General features: G+C 47.3%; 1 protein-coding gene across 8 annotated transcripts in view; it reads left to right on the forward strand.

Moving 5' to 3' along the window:
- Positions 1–21,862, forward strand: part of CCDC57 (coiled-coil domain containing 57) — a 110,583-nt gene that overhangs the window by 54,478 nt on the left and 34,243 nt on the right. For 7 of the 8 annotated variants that reach the window (XM_019981126.2, XM_019981128.2, XM_019981129.2 and 4 more), the window contains one exon: positions 2,553–2,739. In XM_019981126.2, the coding sequence (XP_019836685.2) occupies positions 2,553–2,739 (187 nt within the window). Of the gene's footprint in view, positions 1–2,552; positions 2,740–3,329; positions 16,634–21,862 lie in introns of those variants that run through there. The other variant, XM_070773863.1, reaches the window with a different exon arrangement.

The following is a 21,862-nucleotide window of genomic DNA, read 5'->3' on the forward strand; positions in this document are numbered from 1 at the left end:
AGTATCGGGGCAGAAAGGGGTGCAATGTCTCCAACTCACCCTCAGGTGGTTCAGAGAGAGATGTATGTGGAGAGGGGAGGAAGCACCAGCAGTGAGAGGGGCGTGGGGCCTCAGGCCACCCCTGCAGCTTCTCCCTGGGGATGAGATTCTGCCACATCAAGTCCAGACCCCCAACCCGGAAGGGACCTGCAGACCGCAGAGCACCCCTCAGGCTGCATGGTCACACTTGGGAACACTGGGTGTTTCTCTGCTCACCCAGGCCCCTCCCTCCCTCGGGCCCCTCTGCAAAGAGCCCAAGACGCCTACTGTACTTCTCCCGGCTTCGACCGCCAGGGGACAGTGCTGGCTGCCGGCGCTGCTCTCCCTCCCACTGGAGCCCGCACTGCTTCTCCCTGGTCCTCAGCCTCCCCACAGGGCTTCTCACGGGGTGGGGGCGGGAGGGTGGGAGGGGGGGTGGGGGGAGCCCAGGCACTCCCTTCCCTGGGGAACAGAGTCATTAGGACGCCTCAAGCTTCCCCTCTGCTGCGTGGATTCTGGCCAAGATGCTGGCACTGGCACCCGAGCAAGGTGGGGGCAGGGGGATGTGGCCGTCACAGCCTTGGCCCCTGAATGTAGCAGTGCAGAAGCTCCTAGGTGTTTCAGGTCATTATTAGCATTGTGTCACTGTGGGCTGAGGCTGTAGAGTCATCAAAATAAGCTTCATCTTACCAGGAACTGAGCTTAAGAGCGGGGGGCCCAGCTGCAGTCCCCCACTCATCGCGTGCGATCATGGTATGAAAGAACACGGACCGTTTAAGATCAGGACTCCCCAGCCCTGAGAGCTGCCACTTCCTGGGCAGCATTGGTTCCTCGGCCCAGGCCAGGGGCCATCTGCTGGGCGGGGGATGGCGGGTGGGGTGGAGTGGTGGTGCAGGGGTGCTGCTTTTGAAGAGATTTTTAGATTTCTAAGTGTCCTGAGGTTTGGAAAGTCTCTGTTTTCAGGATTTTACTTCAGATAACACAAGATAATCCTACAGCATATCCCTGTAGAGAGGGACCAAGCCTGAAGAATTGACTGGGCTGGTCCCCCAACCCCAGGGCTGCACCCCTGGAGGCTGTGCGACTTTCCAAAGGGGTCGTCATGTCAGCCGCCTGGGGCCTGTGCAGCCCCATGTGCGAATTCCCACTCCAGGTCTCCCACCAGTCCTGGTCCTGTGCCCTTGAGAGACCCTGAGCCAAGGCCTTTCTCTGATGTTCCCTTTGCCATCTCACCTCCATATGCCCCCTTCACGCCACATGCCAGGCATGTGCTGGAGGCACTGCTGTGCGGTCAGCGTGGCTCCAAGGCCATAGGAGGGCACAGGTGTATGCCAGCCCTGAAAAGACACACCAGGAAACTGGGCCAGGACAGGGTGTGCTCCTGTTCCAGGGACACAGAGCAGGTTCCTCGTTCTGGCGCCAGTTCGCTTGGCTGGGTCAGCAGCGCGCTTTTCATAGGTGTCAGCCATAGCCATGCCTAAGTAGGCCACCTGCTTCCCTCGGGGCCTTGGACACCACTGGCTCTTCCTGGGCCCCTGCCCGGCACAAAGGCAGCCACACACATTCTCCTTTTTCCCTTTCTCTTTTCCCCACACCCCACCCCGTTCCAAAAACCCCTCTAGGTAGGACAGCATGTGTGTGTAAGAGCCACACGGTTGGACCATGGGATAGCGGGAAATGGGACAGCTGGGCCAGTGGTAGAGTGAAGGGCCGCATGGTACCGCCCGGGCAAGGGGGCTCACAAGCTGAGACCTCCTGGCCCACAAGCTGAGACCCCAAGCAGCCACTGCTCCTGCCTTTGGCCTCCTTTGATTTCTGCACTCTCGTCAGGGTCAGGATGGTGGGAAACCTGGGCCAGCCTGTGATGGTTGAGGGAAGTCTGAAGGACAGGTGGAGTAAGTGTCTGAGTTAGGAGTGGACAGATGAAGTCAGAGAGGAGGCAGGGGAAGCAACGTGCTGAGCGAGTGAGGGCAGAGGGGGCACTGGAGAGGGGCCCAGCCGCGCAAATGTCCAGGGCTGGAGAAAGAGTAACCGAGGCTGGGTTCCCATCAGGGCCTCACTTCGGGTCTCCGCCGGCCCCCTTCCATACCAGACAGACAGCAGGCACCCAGCCTATGACAGAGGGGCCAGCAGAGGAGGTGGTGATCACACGTGTAGCCCTCATGGGTCCCGGGCCTGGGCTGCTTCCTCATTGTCTTCACTGGAAAGACACAAAAGCGTTGGTGGTGAGGGGGTGGGGGAGCCACAGAGTAAGCAAGGGCAGGCAAGCCTTGGCCTAGGAGCTTTGACGACCTTCATCACATACTTCTCTCCCCCCGCCCCCCCACAATGAGAGTGAAGGCTGCTGTGGATGCATCATATTGCAGGGACGCCCGTTTGTCTGTTAGGCTGGAGGGACGTCACCCAGTGGTGTGGCTTCTGGGACAGTTGGTCAGGCAGTGTCCCGCCGTCCGCACCCCAACTCCCACTTCCTCCTCCCCGCCCCACAACCCCAGGCTCATCTGATGGTCTCTGCCATGTGGGTTTGTTCACAGGTTCCTGCAGACGGGGGACCCGCGGGGACAGAGGACCATGGGACGCAGCCCCTGCAGGTCCTGTCTGTGCCCCGACTCCAGAGGAAGCTCAAGGAGGCTGCCAGGAAGATCCTGCGGCTGCGCCTGGAGAAGGAGCAGCTCCTGGAGCTGGGAAACCGGCTGCGAGCGGAGCTGGGGCACCTTACCGGTGGGTCATTCCCCCCCACTCCGCCCCTGCTCTGGGGATGGAGGTGCAGGGTGCAGGGCAGGGCTGGCCCGAGGAGGGCTGGGCGGAGTGGGGAGGCCCAGCCCAGGCTGGGGGTGGGGACAGAAGGAAGGACAGACAGGACTCTGCTTGATCTCTGCCGTGGGAGTCCTGTGAACCCACCCTTCTGGCAGCATTTTGTGAGAAAAATGCCACAGGTTAGCGAAGCAGCTGGCATTTCTATGCGGCTTTGTGGTGGCAGCAAAGGCTGCCGTGTTCCCAGGCCAGCCACAGCCTTAGCCTCCTCAGGATAAAGGCGGCAGTGTGTGCGGTGTGGCCAAAGCCTGGACCGTGGGCTGCAGATGCCCAGGCTGCCCGTCGTGGTGCTGGTTCCTGAGAAAGGGACCCATGAACTGGGCCTGAGGTCCCACGATTAACCCACTAGAGCTACTAGACATTGAGCCTCTCCCAGTGTCTCAGCGCACCAGCCTCCCTGCTTTTAAACCCCTTGGTTTTCCTGCAGCCAAGGCGCCGGCCCCTTTCTCGCAGCCTCCCCCTCACCTTCTGTGGCTCCTGCCTCTGTCCTTTTCCAGCTACAGCTTTGAGTAACTGTGATGATCTCCAAATCTCCGGTCTTTGGGATTTCACCTTGTGGATATGAAACTAAGCCACCCCTCTCTCCATGACAGCTCACCTACTTTAGGAGCAAGGTCTCTGACTTGCATTTCCTGTTGGAGGCAGAGTGCTCCAGTGTGGCTGTAAAGAGCTCAGAGCAACAGGGTATCCACAAAATGCTTCTCTCGGCTAACGAGAGCCCCGGCTTCCTTCCCAGGTCCTTCTCACCCCCAACCACTGCAGTGTCCAGAAAGCACTTCCCACTGAAGGGGAGGAGATGGGACAGAACATCCACCCTGGTCTCTCCCCAGCACATACCTGCATGAACGAGAATAGTTGTTTTGAATACATTAATATTTAGCCTTAATATGTTGACTCCTGAAATTACCAAGCGATTGAAAGTGGGACTCGAGAGCACAAAGGGGACTGCGGAACTGAGGGGAGAGGGTGTGGAAGACCCTGGAAAATCTAAGGAGGAACAGACAAGTCACTTGTGTTTTCAGCAGACATCTTTTTGAGTGGCTGCTATGTGCCAGGCGCCCGAGACACAGAGGTCAACCAAACCATCCGTGTAAAATGATCCCCAGTTGTACTTGGAGACCGCTGTACACATCCACCTTTTGTGTGCATGGGACCTGGGCGAGACTTTGCTCAGAGGCTTTGTCCTTCTAAGAACCCACCCCTGAAAGAAGAAGGGTGAGCAGCGCTCAGTGTATTTCTAGATGTCATCAGTGTGCGAGCAGCAACCGAGGGCGTCTTTCACGGGAGCTGGCTCCTTCCCTTGGGACCCGTTTGACAAAGCCCTGCTTTCGTTCAGTCCTCCTGTTCCACAAGTTGAAGGGGAAGGTTTGGCTTTGCTTGTTCCTTAGGGGCACTTCTGGGCCATCTTCTGCCAAGTTCACTAAAAACCCTATTTTTACTTTTAAGGGTCATGTCGTGTATGTGCTTCTCACCCCACATTCCTGTCATTTCATGGCCTTCATTCACTTACGGCTCCATTTCTTAATTCCACTGCATTCCCTCCCACATCTGAACCTTGCTTCTCCTTCACCTTGGCCTCTGTGCCAAGCCCTGCCACTGCTCAGTTGCCCTCTCAGCCCCCGAGGCTTCCAGAGGGAGGCACAGCCATGCCTCCCTCCCCCTCAGACCTAACCTGTCTTTCTCCTCATGGTGAATTCCTAGCCTAATCAGCTGGCCTCACAGCCATCAAGTATGTGAGTGAGTCATCCACCTACCTCTCTATCCAGCATCCACTCACTGACACACTCACACATCTCTCAACCCATCTACCCCGCATCCATCCATCCGGCCATCCATCCAACAAAGGAGCAGATCATCCATTGCCGGGCCTGCCTTCCTGTGCCTCCCAGTGTCAGAGAAAGCTACACGTTCCTCGTGGCCAAGTTTGCAGCCTTCTGTGAAAGTTAGAGAGACCTCAGCAGTAGAGCCTTCCATGCCTGGTGTTTTCATTAGTGGTAGACTTTTCGTAATATCTTCTGTTTTTCTTCTCTGGTGATCTGTCTGTATGGATTTTCTGCCTCTTCTGGGATCAATTCTGGACATGTGCATTTTGCTGGAAATCTCTCCAAAGTCCCTAGTCTTCCAAGTACTACCATAGAGCAGTACATAGTGGCCTGTAACTGTTTTCGTCTGCATCTCTGGTTATCGCTCTTTCATTTCCTAAGACTTCAGTATGTGCAGGGATGTGGGATTCTGCTCCACCTGCCCTTTCCCCCATTGGCCATGCACACACTGGCTCAGTTCACCTTTGTATGAGGAAGTCTTCCCTAAATAATGGTTAAAAAAAAAAGTCTAAAACCACCTAGAGGTGGGAAAGGCAAAAATCAACAGAGTTGATGTCGTCACATCCTAAAACATCTGTAAGGAAAAGACATCATACACAAAGATAAAAGACAAATAACAGATGGGAGAAATATTTGCAGCATACCTGACAGATGAAAAAGAACCAGTACCCAACATGGGCATTCACTGATGACAGGCGAAGTGCCGGACGGAGCGTCCAGGAGAAATCCCCAGATGTGACAAGGGTATGGATGCCACTTGCCTCTGCAGGAGTCTGAAGAGGGCAAGTAAGTCAGCGTTGAGTTCACGCCCAGACTAAAAAGTCCCATCTCAGGAGCTGTCATTGGTGAAGCCTCTCTAAGGGCAGTTTGCCTGCATCTCACAACTTTTTAAATTAGCATACCCTTTGAATACGCAAATCTTCCCCTAGAGATCTTTTAAAAACATTTTCTCACAAATCTGAAAAAGATGCGAATGCAAGGATGTTTGGCAGTGTTTTTTGTTACAGTAAGAAAGCAATTAGGAAGGTCTAGGGGTCCATCTTTGGGACATTGAAATCGGACCGTGGATGCTACTTTAACCCTCAAGGGCATGTGGGGTGGACTTCCCTGCTGGTCCCATCCCCCTGCCGATATGGGGGGCATGGATTCAATCCCTGGTCCGGGAAGACTTCACATGCCACGAGGCATCTAAGCCCCTGCCACACAACTCTTGAACCCACACTCTGGAGCCCATGAACTGCAACTTCTGAGCCCATACACCGTAACTGCTGAAGCCCGTGCATCCTAGAGCCTGTGTGCGCAGCAAGAGAACCACTGCAGTAAGCCTGCACCTTGCAAAAAGAGAAAGTCCACTCACAGCTACAAAGACCCAGCACAGCCAAAAATCAGTAAGCAAATTTTTAAAAAGAGAGCGTGTGGGCCGCTTGCATGCCCACGGGTCTCCTGCATCCCCATCGGGCACCATCTCTGCACGGCACTTCTCAAACGAGAGAGACAGCCCGTTTTCCCCCTTCAGCTCCAGTCCACTGTGGATAATTATTTTGTCAAGTACAATAAAATGTGGCCTTTCCAAACGATTTCAAAACTCCTCACTTTGTGTTGTTTCCTCGTGGGCTTGGACACTCTTTGGACCAGGCTCAGCATGCTGACTACATGATGTGTGTGCCAGCCCAGACACGTCAGCCTATGAGAAGAGCAGCCCGCAGAACAGTGTGCTCTGAGGCCCAGGTGAACATACACAGAGCGTGTGCACCCATGCACACAGAGGGCAGGCTGGCAGGAAGCACCTCCATCCTAACACTTTGAGGAGGACAGTAGATGAGAGGAGAGGGGTGAGCGGTTTGCTCTGTGAACTTGTGCATCATGGTGGTTTGTAAAGAATGCCCAGCACAGGGCTTCCCTGGTGGTCCAGTGGTTAAGAATCCACCTTGCGAGGTTTGATCCCAGTCTGGGAGGATCCCACATGCCCCGGGGCAACTAAGCCCCTGTACTTCTGAGCCTGTGCTCTGGAGCCACAGCTACTGAGCCCACATGCTCTGGAGCCCATGTTCCACAACGGGAGAAGCCACCGCAGTGAGAAGACCGAGCGTGGCAACTAGAGAGTAGCCCCAAACTCTCTGCAACTAGAAAAAGCCCGCATGAAGCCAGGAAGACCCGGAGCAGCCAAATCAATTAATTTAAAAGAGAAAAAACTATTTTAAGAATGCCCAGCACACTCCATTAGTTCCCTTTTGGGAAGGCTACCCTCCCCCAATACTGTGTGGCGGTAGGTTTCTGCTCTCCCACATAGGGAGACAGCAAAGGTTGTGACCAAGGCTGGTCTGTCTGCATGTTTTTTAACAAAGCTGATTTATCCAGGTCATCAATCATGTGACTGTGGTCATTAAGTGGTACAGAGTGACCAACCATGACAGGAGTATGTTTTCATCGCTTGACAATATTGAAAATGTGAGACCATCCAGCCAAGGCAGAGCCACGCCCACTTGGGCTCCCTCTGGTTCCAGCACCACCAGGCAGGGTCAACCCCAGGGCTTGTCCTCACGTGTCCACCTCTGGGAAGGGACTTCATCTCCCAGGGGGCTAGCAGAGCCGCACCTTCACTGGCCCTGGTTTCGTCCTGCATCCCCCACGGCCTGGGATCAGGCTCCTGTCCCAGCCACATGCCCCCTTCTCCAGTTCCAGGCTTTCAGATCTGCATTTATGGACAGGCAGGCTCATGTGGTTCAGATCTGCACTTTCAGACAGGCAGACTCATGTGATTGGGCATGTGGCCCTGACTCAGAATTTCACTCTCCTACCTCGTCTCTTGAGTGGGTAGGTGGCAATGCTGGAGCGTCACCTGTCCTCAGGTGTCCCAGCCCCATTTGCTCTCCCATCAGCCCAGCTGCAAGTGCTCACCCCTCACCTCTGAGACAGTGGCCATCAGACCATCTGCTGGGGCTAAGGCCAAGACCACGGCAGATGCCAGTACAGCTGAGCCGGCCTGCACAATGAAGGACCAGAAAAGGACAGGCCATGAGGCCAGACCAAGCGGACTTCAACTCAACCTACCTCTCCCCTACTTTGTTCTTCCTCCTGCTGCCAGTTCTCCTTTTCCCCAAAATTGGAGCCTGTGATGTTTTCTTAATCCAGTACACAGCTGGGATTCTTTAGAGTGTCGGTTATCAGGATCTTAACATCTGACCATTTTGGAAGACTTTATTTTGGAGGGCAAGTAATTTTAGATTCACAGCAAAACTGAGCAGAAGACAACAGACTTCCCATACACTCCCTGCCTGCACATGCACAGCTCCTGTCACCCACATTTACTTGGTGCGGTTTAGTTTCTGAGTCATGTCCGACTCTTTGCAACCCCAGACTGTAGCCCGCCAGACTCCTCTCTCCTTGGGATTTCCCAGGCAAGACTACTGCAGTAGATTGCCATTTCCTCCTCCAGGGGATCTTCCCGACCCACAGATGGAACCCAAGTCTGCTGCATTGCAGGCGGTCTCCTGCACTGCAAACATATTCTTTCCTGCTGAGCCCACATCCACTCTAGATGGTAGATTCATTGCAATCAGTGAAACTGCTTTGACACAGCATCACCCAGACTCCTGCAGTTTTACATCAGGGCTCACTTTCATGGTGTATGTTCTGTGGGTTTAAACCTTGTGCGCTCCACCTGGTCACCTTCCCTCCCTCCTGACCTCTGACAACCACTCATCTTTTCCCTGTCTCTGTAGTTTAGCCTTTTCCAGCATGTCATAGTTGCCTGGAAAATCCCATGGGCGGAGGAGCCTGGTGGGCTGCAGTCCTTGGGGTCGAGAAGAGTCAGACACGACTGAGCGACTTGACTTTCACTTTTCACTTTCATGCATTGGAGAAGGAAATGGCAACCCACTCCAGTGTTCTTGCCTGGAGAATCCCAGGGACAGGGGAACCTGGTGGGCTGCCGTCTATGGGGTCGCACAGAGTCGAACACGACTGACTCGACTTAGCAGCAGCAGCAGCAGCATGTCATAGAGTGGGGATCACACAATATGTATTCTCTGATACCTAACATTTCTTAAAGGCTCTTTTTTTTTTTTCCCTTGATGTTGAAAATGCTATTTGCTCACTATAAAAATTTCAATGAATGCTGAGAGATAGTTAATTTATACTGTAAAGCACAAACTGCCAACTAGGTCTCGTCTGCACTTTGCTGCCTGTCTGTTGGATTGTCTGTTCATGGTGTCACATGCACCCGAATGTTGAAACAGTGACTCCTGCCTAGCTCTGCACACCCTCCCTCGGGGCCGTCACCGAGCTGGCCCCAGGGGAGACTCCATGCACTGGGCTGCTTCTATCACATGTCTGTTCACTGGGCTCCAGCAGACATGCTCCAACCAGCCTCTCAGGGGAGTGTGAACCGTTCCTCACCTCCCCCTACCCCCACCCCGCCCCCAGGGAAAGTGCATTTGGGTGTTTTTTTACGACAGTGAAGCGCCTATTTGACCACAGCTTCACAGAAGCTAAAAATTCATTAGGAATTGGTTTTTGCCAGTTTAGTTAGGTAAAATTAGTTCATTGTTTTAATTTGTATTTCTTTACATTTCTGTGTGTGGATGTGGGTGTGTGTGTGTTGGCCATTTGTATATCATTATGTAATTTTTCTGCTGAATTTCTTTTGTGCTCTCCCCCAGCTTTCTTCTTGCTGAATCTTTGATTCATCTAGAAATGATTTGGTAAAATAGAAACAGGTTAGGGATCTAGCTTTATTTTATTTTTCCCTAGGTGGTTAGCTGGTTGACCCAGTACTGTTTATTGGGCATAAATAGGAAAATACTGCTTTAGTTTATTAATTATGATTCCACATGTGCATCTCCAGTCCTATAAACAATATTAATTGAGAAGCAGTGATTTTTGGTCACATTTCATGAATTCTTGGTGTGTTTGCCCCTCGCTATCAGCGCCCTGCCACACTCTGCGCCTCCAAACCCCTGGAAGCCCTGGGTCATGCACAGCTTCGCTCGTGTGTTCTGAGGGCCTTGGAGGGAAAGGATCTGACATTCAGGGATCTGTTCTTTCCTTCAAGAAGGGCCTGTGGGCAGTAAACTTTGTCTTCATAAAATGATTTCATTTTGACCACTTCCTGGAACGATGGCATGGCTGGAAGGAGACTTCTGATTGGCATTTTCTTACAGCTTTTTTGTCAGGCAGGGCCCCGCTGTCCTGTGAGAAGCCAGCGTCAGTGTGAACCTCTCCCTCGCCAGTGGTCTGCCTTTCCTCTATGGCTGCTCCCAACCCATTTGTGCTCCTGGTCTATCATCCTGTGTCTACATGAGGGTTGTTCTGCTTTAATTTAACCTGCTCTGGAATCAGTATTTTTTTATTTTTAATATCTTAAACTTATGGTTGGTTGGGTTTTCTGGGTTTTTCCGTTCTTTAAATTTCTCAACTATTTGTCTTTTTTTTTTTTTAATTCTGTTTATTTATGGCTGTGCTGGGTCTTCGTTGTTGTGCAGGCTTTTCTCTAATTAAAGTAGATGGGCTTCTCATTGCGGCGGCTCTTCGCATTGCGACGCACGGGCTCTCGGGCTTCATTCAGTAGTTGCAGCAGGCAGGCTCAGCAGTTGCGACTCCCAGGCTCTGGAGCACAGGCTCAGTAGTTGTGGGACTTAGCTTAGTTGGGCTTCCCAAGTGACGCAGTGGTATAGAATCTGTCTGCCAGTGCAGATGCAGAAGACACGAGAGACACGGGTTCGATCCCTGGGTTGGGAAGCTCCCCTGGAGTAGGAAATGGCAACCCACTCCAGTATTCTTGCCATGGAAAATCCCATGGACAGAGGAGCCTGGCGGTCTACAGTTCATGGGGTCACAGAGAGTCAGACACGACTGAGCAACTAAGGGCACACACACGGACTTAGTTGTTCGCAGCATGTGGGTTCTTCCCAAATCAGGAAAGGACACGTGTCTCCTGCATTGGCAAGCAGATTCTTTATCACTGAGCCACCGGGGAAGCCCAGTCATTGCTTTTTTAAATACCACGTCTTCCCGTTTCTTGGTAATCTCTCCTAGAGCACGTTAAATGTGTTTATTAACCTGTGTGTTTTAGGATTTCTTTGCTACCTTCCAGGGGGTTTCCTCAAAGACGACTGCTTGGGGTCAATGGGTGGTTTTCTATGTCTTTATCAGAAGTTTCCATTTTATTTTTATTCGTTCCTTTCCTTGGGTTTATTTTATTGTTCTTTCCCTGATTTCTTAAGCATTTATTTTATCCTTTCTTGTTTAGTAATTGCATAGTTTTAAGATGTGAATATCCTTTCTGAGTATCAATTTTGCCATGTCCCAGGGTTTTGCTTTTTTTTTTCTTTTAAACTTGGCTGCACTGGGGCTTAGTTGTGGCACAAGGGATAGTTGCTGCGTGAGGGATCTAACCTGGGCCCCTGCATTGGGAACACAGAGTCTTAACCACTGAATGACCAGGGAAGTCCCACCCCAGAGGTTTTGAGGGATAATATTATCAGGATGATTAGTTGCTAGATTTTCTACCACTATAGACTCAGGTTTTCTATATCACTCAAGTTGATTAAGAGTATTCACCTAAAAACAAAAGGCTATTTTCCCAGAAGAATGAGTTTATTTGGAAATAACAAAGAACTGCAGTTTGGGACATGCAATTATGGTGAACCATATGCAAATCCAGTAAAAAAAACCAGACAGAACTTAAGTTTTCTCTCAAGTGAAATAGAAGTAATACAAGAACTACTGTAGGGGATAATGAGGCCCTGAGCCCCAGTAGCCTCTTCTGTTACAGACTTTATACGTTGAAGTGCTTATTTACCTGGGGAGGGCATTTGAGGGAATCTATTTGAATCTTGATGGGAGGATTTTGCCAATATCAATTGGACAGTTTGCCCATAAGGAGGGTGGTACCTGATTCAATAGAGACAAATGATCAGTGTTTCCAGAAGCAGTACTATCAGAGACAGAGCAAATAAAAGAAGTCAAAGGGTGGTTTAATTCACCTGATTGGTTATTTTGATGGCAACTGTCAAATTTTAGAACTGTTTCTCCCTTTTTGGGAGAAAAATTCCAGCATGATACTTTTCCAAGAAGCCCTGGCCTTATAAATTAATAGGGGTGGAGGAGCTAAGGAGAAAAGGGTGTGTACCTCTTAAATGGTCTAAGCAAAAGGGAAGAGGTTCAGAAACCGGACCCTGTTGAGGTTCATTAGAGACCCTCACTATTTGGACCATCTTAGTATTTTTCTTTAGTGATGGGGCTGAGCACTGAGAGTGTGATCTGGGGTCTGTAAAGACAGAGATTCGTTCGCAATCTGGAGAGTGGTTTCTCCAAGCTGATTCAAGGAGAGGATTGAGAGAGCCCCAGTCATTCCTCAGAGCCCCTCACAGGGAGGGGCTTAAGAGGATGTTTGAGAGGCTGGTTAGAGGGCTAAAGATGCCCAAAACACTTACACTTTTAGCAATCTTTTTCCCGTGTCCTGGCTCTTTACAGTAATAGCAGAGACTAGAAGGGTTTTGTTAAGGCGCCTTCATTTTCAGAAATTAAAGATTAAGAATTTAGTGGTCTTGACTCACCTAGGATTCGAGTCAGCTGATTTGCCAAGTTAACTAAATCTAAAGTGAACAAATCTCCCATTCCACCCTTGTCCTTCTAACTAAAAGAGAATGATCCTGGTTCAGCCATTAGTAAGTGAGGCGATAAGGGCTATCCGAGTGACTTCAACATCTGAAGGAAGACCAGTATTTTCTTTAAAGACAATTTGGAGTCAATTAAATAGTCACGAACGGGTTCATCAGATTTTTGTGTGCAAACCTGAATTTAGTTCCCATCAACAGGCTTGGGAAAGGCAGTTGTAACTGCTGGTGGGGGTTTTCAGCAAACGTTCTGACCTCTTAACAGAAGCTGTGGTGGTTTAGTCATTAAGTCATGTCTGATTTGTGTGACCCCATGGACTGTAGCCCTCCAGGTTCCTTTGTCCATGGGGTTTCCCAGGCAAGAATATTGGAGAGGGTTGCCATCTCCTTCTTCAGGGATCTTCCTGAACCAGGGATGGAACCTGTGTCTCCTGCACTGCAGGCAGATTCTTTTACTAGAAGCTAGGCGTTTGTTTTTCTAAAGCCACCCCCCCACCCCCCCACCCCCTGCCCAGGGTGATTCCTTCAGCCTAATTTCATTCAGTGTTTGGCTTGCCTCTCAAAAAGCTTGTGAACTAACTGATATAAATCTGAGAAACCAGACTGGTAGGTTTGAATAACTATGCTAAATTCTTCAGCAAATCTACCAAGGTCCTCAGTTACTTTTGGAAACTTTTAACTGTGTGTGGCAATTCAGCCTTTGTCAAGGGAACATAACTAATGGGTCTTACTTACTTACATAAGTAATGGGTCTATTTGGACCCTCAGAAGATTTCTCTATTTTTTTGTTGTTGATTATTTTATTTATTTATTTGTGCCAGATCTCAGTTGCAGCACTCAAAGGTCTTTGATTTTCATTGTAGTATGTGAGAGTTTAGTTGCGTTATTCAGACTCTTAGTTGCTGCATGCAAATTCTTAGTTGCAGAGTGTGGAATCTAGTTCCCTGAGCAGGCATTGTGCCTGGGCCCCCTGCATTGGGAGTGTGGGGTCTTACCACTGGACCACCTGGGAAGTCCCAGAAGTTTTCCCTTTAAAGGCCAGTTTCTGATAGAGCGTGGCAGACTGAGACAAAGAAGCAAGGGGAGGGAGAGTGGGGGGATAAATGAGCTGATACCAGGGACAAAGAAGTGGGGGGGATGAGCATGAGGCTTCAGAGCCATTTTGTCTTTGTTTGCCTTGGACGGTATAATTATTGTATTTGCAGAGAGACAATTTTAAATTCCTGATAATATTTGGAAGCCTCAAAATAGCAATCAACAGCAATCAAAATAGCAATCAATTTTAATTTTGATAATTTCAGAGTCATGGCTGTCTAGTAGTTTTAAGAAAGGTAAGCTTGGTGAGTCTCAAAGTTCTCCATAATGGCCAGTGATGTTCCAAATTACTTTGGGTTAAAATTTGTCCATTTCTTTAGAAACATGCGTGAGAAGGGACTGTGGTTTTTAAACATAAAATCAGACAGGGTCTTTAAATGTGGGGCACCCTCAAGACATTTTAGATAACTGGGATCCCATTTTCTGGAGGTTTCTTTCTTTCTTTTTTCTCTAAAGCAAAGGGGGCAATTCTTAAACAGCCTGCACGCCAAATAGCAGCACAGTTCCACTTGGGACAGCCTGATCCCAAAAGAATCGGGTTAAAGGCTGAATGGCACAGTTCGAAATAGGAACAGCCCAATTCCAAAAGGAATTGGACCGAAGGCCAGCACAGTTCCAGTTGGGACAGCCTGATTTCAAGTAAGGCTGAAGTCCCAAATGAGTGCTCACAGACAAAGCAAAGCCTTAACAAAAAGGGTAAAGCCTTTAAACATATCCCAGACAAAGCCTTTGAGAGTTCTAAATGCACTAAGAGCGGAGCTCCAATCCAGGAGAAAACCTTCCCCTTAAACTCCAGGGGTGACTAGGAAAATGGTGAGCCCTGTAGACTTGGTGAGTACCCCACCCTTTTGCTCACCAGTCCCAGGGTTGTCAGGAGTCTGCTCTGGATCTTGGTGGGACCTCCAGTGTTAACCTAAAATTTATTTTTTGTCAGCAAAATGAGTTTATTCAGGAGCAACAAAGAATTCCAATTTGGGACATACAACTGTGGTGAACCACATGCAAGTCAGTGAGTTCAGTCTCAGTCGTGTCCAACTCTTTGTGACCCCATGGACTGCAGCACGCCAGGCTTCCCTGTCCATCACCAACTCCCAGAGCTTCCTCAAACTTTTGTCCATCGAGTCGGTGATGCCATCCAACCATCTCATCCTCTGTTGTCCCCTTCTCCTCCAGCCTCCAATCTTTCCCAGCATCAGGGTCTTTTCCAGTGAGTCAGTTCTTTGCATCAGGTGGCCAAAGTACTGGAGCTTCAGCTACGGCATCAGTCCTTCCAATGAATATTCCGGACTGATTTCCTTTAGGACGGATTGGTTGGATCTCCTTGCAGTCCAAGGGACTCTCAAGGGTCTTCTCCAACACCACAGTTCAAAAGCATCAATTCTTTGGCAGTCAACTTTCTTTATAGTCCAACTCTCACATCCATACACGACCACTGGAAAAGCCCTAGCTTTGACTAAACGGACCTATGTTGGCAAAGTAATGTCTGTGCTTTTTAATGTGCCATCTAGGTTGGTCATAGCTTTTCTTCCAAGGAGTAAGTGTCTTTTAATTTCATGGCTGCAGTCACCGTCTGCAGTGATTCTGGGGCCCAAGAAAATAATGTCTGTCACTGTTCTCATTGTTTCCCTGTCTATTTGCCATGAAGTGATGTGACTGAATGCCATGATCTTTGTTTTTTGACTGTTGAGTTTTAAGCCAGCTTTTTCACTCTCTTCTTTCACTTTCATCAAGAGGTTCTTTAGTTTCTCTTCACTTTCTGCCATAAGGATGGTGTCATCTGCATATCTGAGGTTATTGATATTTCTCCCTGCAATCATGATTCCAGTTTGTGCTTCATATAGTCCAGCATTTCACGTGATGTACTCTGCATATAGGTTAAATAAGCAAGGTGAAAATATACAGCTTTGACGTACTCCTTTCCCGGCTGGAACCTTTCCCAATTTGGAACCAGTCAGTTGTTCCATGTCCAGTTCTAACTGTTGCTTCTTGACCTGCATAGTCCTGTAAAGCAAATAGTCCAAGTCCGCTCCTGTTGCCTCTTGACATGCAAGTCAGATAAAGCAGAAGAGAGGAAACCTTTTTATAGAGGAGTAGGGGACATTGTGGGGAGCTGTTACAGAGTCCTTTGGAGGAAACTGGGAGTTCAAAGTGTAGTGATTTTTCATTGGCTGAACTGTAATGATCTCTCATTGTCTGGGCTGCTGCCAGGCAAAGAGAGTATCTTCCTCCTCCTTGTGGCAGTAAGGCAATGTCACTTGTGTCTGGAGATCCAAAGTAGTCTCTTCTGTTAGGATCTGTATTTACATGAGTAAGGCATGCATAAGGGCTCCGCTTCTGGCCTCCTGACTCCTGTCTTGGTGAGTTCAGTTCAGTTTAGTCACTCAGTCATGTCCGAGTCTTTGCGACACCATGAATCGCAGTACGCCAGGCCTCCCTGTCCATCACAAACTCCCGGAGTTCACTCAGACTCAACGTCTATTGAGTCAGTGATGCCATTCAGCCATCTCATCCTCTGTCGTCCCCTTCTCCTCCCTGCCCCCAATCCCTCCCAGCATGAGTCTTTTCCAACGAGTCAACTCTTGGCATGAGGTGGCCAAAGTACTGGAGTTTCAGCTTTAGCATCATTCCTTCCAAAGAACACCCAGGACTGATCTCCTTTAGAATGGACTGGTTGAATTCACAAGAGAGAGTTTCAAAATTGAAGAGAGAATTGAAGTCTACTTTTGATTGTGTTCTATTAAGCAGCCTTTTGGGAAAAAAAATACCGTTTTATTAAAGATGCTGAAGAAGACCTAGATAAACAGAGGTATAGTAGTTCCACTGATAATGATACCCGTACTCGAGTGTGTCTACTAGAGTTCACTTTTTTGAGGACATCCAGTTCTCAAATAGATGAAAATTCTAACACATTTTTTTGTGGAGCTGGACAAACTGGCTTTTAGGTTCATGTGGATGAACAAACGAGCAGAACACCAAAGGTGACCCTGCTGGTCTTGGAGGGTCTCTGGGGAGGTGGGAGGCTGCCGTGGCTCTGTGGGGACAAGGACACTGGTGGCAGAGGTACTCACCAGGGTGAGCTCTCCTGGAGGCCAGCCACCACCCCAGCACCAAGACCCAGCCCCACCCAACAGCAGGTAGGCTCCAGTGCTGGGACGCCTCAGCCTAAATACAATGATTAACACTCTTTCTAAACTTCTGTATACTCGTCAACTTGAAATGCCAAGAACTATGATTTTTGCATTACAATCTTGCACTGTTCTTTTATTTCTGTCCATTTCTCCTTCTGTTCCTTACCACTGTGTTGTGTCAGTTTTCATGCCATGTTACTTAGAGCAGAAGTGCTCATGCCAGTTATAGCTCATCAAGGTTCATATTATTCAGTGTCCTTTCTGATATCTGATAACATTTTAATAATATTTCTTTAATAAGTGTTAAAAGATAATTTTCAGGGAGAAGATATGATTCTCAAACAGATATGAAAGCCAGCACATGTTTAGAATTTTCCCCTGTTCATTGAACAGTGAGGAAACCAGTCAAATGTTATAACCAATTCAAGGAAAAATCAAAAGAGCAAATGTATATGGAGTAAAGGAATTGAATTGCAAATAGAGGCAGAACCAGTTTCTCTAAAGGGAGGAGCGGGAGCCCATGAAAAAGCCAAGGGACAAGGCATAGTCTGCATGTCCAGCAGCTTCCAGAGTTGTAACTCAGGCACTGTGAGAGGCAATACCCTGACAGCTCCTCAGGATGTGCGGTAGGCAATGCAGTTTCCATAGTTGTTTTTTTTTTCCCTTTAGTTTCTCAGCTTTTGATACAATTCATGTGAAAGATTATTCTTGATCATGAAACAAGGCTGGTCCCATTTGGCCTGATTGTTTCCGTATGTGCAGTCAGAATGTTAATCCATCATGTTGGCCCTTTTGAGTTTGCTTTGCTGGAAGTTCCCGTCAGGATTTCAGGTTGGACTTTTGAAAGCGTCTTATTTGTTGTCCTGAGTCCAGGAAGCCGAGAACCCACCATGTTTCACCTGATGGATTATTTCAAGCAAATTCCTTTTTTCTTGAGGTTTCCAGAATATCCTGAGGCTCCTGGACCTGCCAGGAGATGAACTTTCTTATCCCCTCATGAGGCTGGCACCTGGCAGTTTTCCTGGGAGGGCCTTATGAGCCTTGATCCCTGAACTGCAGATCCTTACACATGCTGGGTCCTGGTGATTGAGTATCATTCTCCCCTGTGGCCACCCAGGCAAGGCCTTGGCTGTGCAATCCATGTTGCCAGTCAAATCTAAGTAGAAACAAGAAGACACCCTTTGAACCTACGCAAATTATTATATTGCCAGGAAAGGAAGAATACTCAACAAGAGTTAACAAGTTCTGGAGGACTCAGACTTAAGAGACCAAGATACCACTTAGAAATGTTTCATTTCAGTTTACAAAACCAGAGGCCACTAAATTTGTATGGACTACAGACTGCTTAAGGGTTTCCCAGGTGGCTCAGTGGTAAAGAATCCACCTGCCAGTTCAGGAGATACAGGATACGTGAGTTCAATCCCTGGGTCAGGAAGATCCCCTGGAAAGGGAAATGGCAACCCACTCCAGTATTCTTGCCTGGGAAATTCCGTGGACAGAGGAGCCTGGCGGGCTACAGTCCATGGGGTTACAAAGAGTCAGACACGACTTAGCGACTAAAACCACCACCACAGACAGCTTAAGGGGAAAGAGAAAGGGTTCCTTGTGTATCTAGAAGGAGCATTAAAGTCACATGTACAGTATTCCCAGCAGCAGCTGCATTGTCCCTCGTGGGTCCCTTCAGTCCTAGGTGATTAATCCTTATTCCACTCCATCTTGGTTCTGAAATCTCAACAATCCATCTGCTTCTTTACTAGTGTTCTGGACATCCTGAGTCAGGCCACTGGATGGCCTCACGGTGGTCTAAGCAATGCCCATGACACAGTGTTTTCCCACTGTGCTGGCCTGACTCTTTTTTTTCTTCTTTTTTTTCTTTTCATTAAAGTAAAACAAACTCTTTGTAGCTGTTCACTGAAGAGAAAATGCACAATCTAAAAGTGGAGAATTCGGTTTTATTCGAGAATATTCCTGAGGACTACAGTCCACTGTTGCTGAAGCTGAAGCTTCAGTACTTTGGGCACCTGATGCAAACAGCCAGCTCATTGGAAAAGACCCTGATGCTGGGAAAGATTGAAAGCAGGAAGAGAGAAGGATGACAGAGGATAAGATGGTTGAACAGCATCACTGATGCAATGGACATGAACTTGAGCAAACTCCAGGAGATGGTGAGGGATAGGGAAGCCTGATGTGCTACAGTCCATTGGATTGCAAAGAGTCAGACACGACTTGGCAGCTGAACCACAACAACAGTCCCGGAAGGCAGCCTATCTGACGGCTCTGAGAGACTGTTCCAGAGAGGTCAAAGAGAACAGGATATGAAGGAGTTTTTGTTAAAACAATATATATGTAGCCAAACATCAAAAGATTACTATTAATCACCAAAAAAACAGACATCTCTAGGATTTTAGTGCCTTTTTATATATGGGAAGATGCAAGAGTCTGGGCCTGTTGAAACCGTTCTTCTGATATGCATCTGAACTATCTAGGGCCAATATCCTGTTTTTGTCCATTCTGAATCCCATTAGGGTGCACAGTTGGGACAGCTGCAGCGGCTGATTGCTTGGTGGCAGGCAATATTATCTGTTTATTGAAATGGTAGACCACATTTTTTTTTGTCCACATGGATGATGAAGATGTAATATGGCCATGGTTAACTTATACGAATAATTTTCAAAAGTGAAAGATCTGAAGGGAATGCATAACAATAAAAGTGCCGCTGAGAAGTTATATTTGGTTGTTTCTGTGCCGTGCAGAGCAAAAAAGCTGCTCCCTGGAAAAGTTTTAGATAAAGTTAGTCTAAGAAGTTATGCCTGTTTTTAAAGAAGACTGTGAACACTGTATCTGATTTCTAAAAATCAATGAACATAATTTTTATAGAGGGAAAATTCCTGCGATATAACACAAAATAATCCTGAAACATAATGTACCATGAATATACCAAGAATATCAAGCAGAGGGTCAGGAGTTGTGGGGCAGGTCCTGACCATCTGCATGTTAACTATGAGATGTGAAGGCACAGCTGCAAACTCCTGGCCTCCCAAACGCTGGATTCAAGTTAAAGAAGTAAGGTTGTGACCAAGTAAATATTTAAAACAGTGACTGAGTCCACCAACTTTTAAGCTCTATACCCCTGTTCCCTCATGGCACTGGGCAGACACTTTAGGACTCTGATGAAGAAGAACCTGACAGGCACCCAGGACCCTAACAGATCTCTAGAAAGTTCCTCAAACACATGATATGAACAATATTTTACCAACAAATATATAAAATGGGATTGGCTGAACATTTCTTCGGACTCAGCAACTCTTCTCATGAAACTCATGGATAATAATACCTCAAATAAACCTAATTATTTCTAACACTTCTATTATAAGAACAAATCTGTGATTTTCCCAAGGCACAAAGATAATTTTAGGTGAAAAGAGTACCCTGGAAGTTTTATCTCCTTTTTACCCCTAGGATTCAGTTTGAAAAGGAAAATTACCAAAGGCTGTCAGGAGATTTGAACACTAAAATAGGATCATGGACGCCCAGGAAACAACAGTATTTGTCTCCTCAGGTGAAAGTGACAATAAACATTTAAAAATAAACACAGAAGTCAACGTCATTGTAAAGAACGTTAGCTCTCCCATAGGGAAGTAGCTTTGTTTATTTGTTTTTAATCATGAAGCGTAATAAAGTCAACATAAAGCAAAGAAAACTGTTCTGGTCGTCTGGACATTTTATGTAAATGGAAGCATGCATCCTGTGGCCTTTTGTGTCTGGCTTTTTTCACCAAACATGTTTTTGAGGTTTGATTACATTGTAGTGTGTGTTGGTGCTTCATTCCTTTTTATGGCTGAATAATATTCCCTTGTGTAGACAGGCTACACTGTTTATCCACTCATTAGTAATAGACATTTGGGGTGTTTTTTTTTTTTCTGTCTTTTGGTTATTGTGAATAATACTGCTATGAAAATTCTTGTACAAGTTTTTGTTTAAACTTGTTCTCAGTTCTTTAGATATATACCCAGAAATGGAATTGCTGCAGTGACATGGTAATTCAATGTTTAACTCATTGAGAAGCCACCAAACTGTTTTTGACTATAGCTGCATTTTGCTTTCCCACCAGTAATCTCTGAGGTTCTGATTTTCCACATCCTCAACAACACTTACTTCCTATCTTTTTGTTTTTGTGGGTTTTTTGGCTGTACCTGTAGCATATGGAACTTCCCTGACCAGGGATTGATCCCATGCCCTCTACAGTGGAAGCCCAGATTCTTAACCACTGGACCACCAGAGAAGGTCCTCTGTCTTTTTTATTTTAGCCATCCTAGTAAGTGCAAAGTAGTATCTCATTGTCATTTTGATTTTGCATGTCCTAATGACTAATGATGTTGAGCATCTTTTCATTGGCTTGTTACCCATTTCTGTAACTTCAGAATTGATAGCCTTTAAACTTTAAGGTATTATAAACTAAGGAAAGTATATTCATTTCCAAATATTGTTCTTCATACGTCTTTTTATCACCTGGAAAAAACATACATTACTTTAGGCCTCATCTCAGAAGGACCATGGTGGCAAAACTACTGTCATAACTACTCAGATGTTAATAACACGCAACATGTCCATCATCATTATTTTTAAATGAATGGAGAAATAAGCTTTTGAAAAATTTATCTGCTTCAGTTTCCAACATTGTAAATAGCAATAGTTATTAACCAAAAACAGTAAAACAACCAGTAATTTTACCCGCCAAATGAATTTATTCAGGAGCAGCAAAGAATTGCAGTTTGGGACCTGCGACTACAATGAACCACATGCAAGTATGTTGAGGCAAAGGAGGGGAACCTCTTTTATAGAGAAGGGGAAGTTGGGAGGAGCTGTTAAAAACAGAGTCCATTGGAACAAATTGGAACTTCAAAGCACAGTGGCTTTTATTGGCTGGGCCATTGCCAGGCAGAGATAAAATCCTTCTCCAGCTGCCAATAGTGTTACTTCCTTCCAGAGATGCAAGGTGGTCTCTTCTGTGAGAGCTCCCCTTCTGGCCTCCCAACTCCATTTTAGTGAGGATCCCATGATTAATTTTCACATAAATCACACACACACACACACCGAAAAAAAAAAACAACAACAACAACTCGGGGTCCTCAATAACCTTGTATTTAACCAAATTAATTTGTTATTCTGAAAAACTTACCTCAATGGTAATTTCTCTCTTGTAGTATGTCAGCTTAAAGGTAAATTTCTAAGGTTTTCAGGTAACATAACCCAAACTGAGTTAACAAATGAATGTTCATTTGATGCCTAGATCATACCTGATTAAGGCAGACTGCTGAAGCATTGATTACAAGAATAATCCTCAAGCATACATACGTAAACTTTT

The sequence above is a fragment of the Bos indicus genome, chromosome 19 (genome assembly GCF_029378745.1).
Source record: "Bos indicus isolate NIAB-ARS_2022 breed Sahiwal x Tharparkar chromosome 19, NIAB-ARS_B.indTharparkar_mat_pri_1.0, whole genome shotgun sequence".
Lineage (NCBI taxonomy): Eukaryota > Metazoa > Chordata > Mammalia > Artiodactyla > Bovidae > Bos > Bos indicus.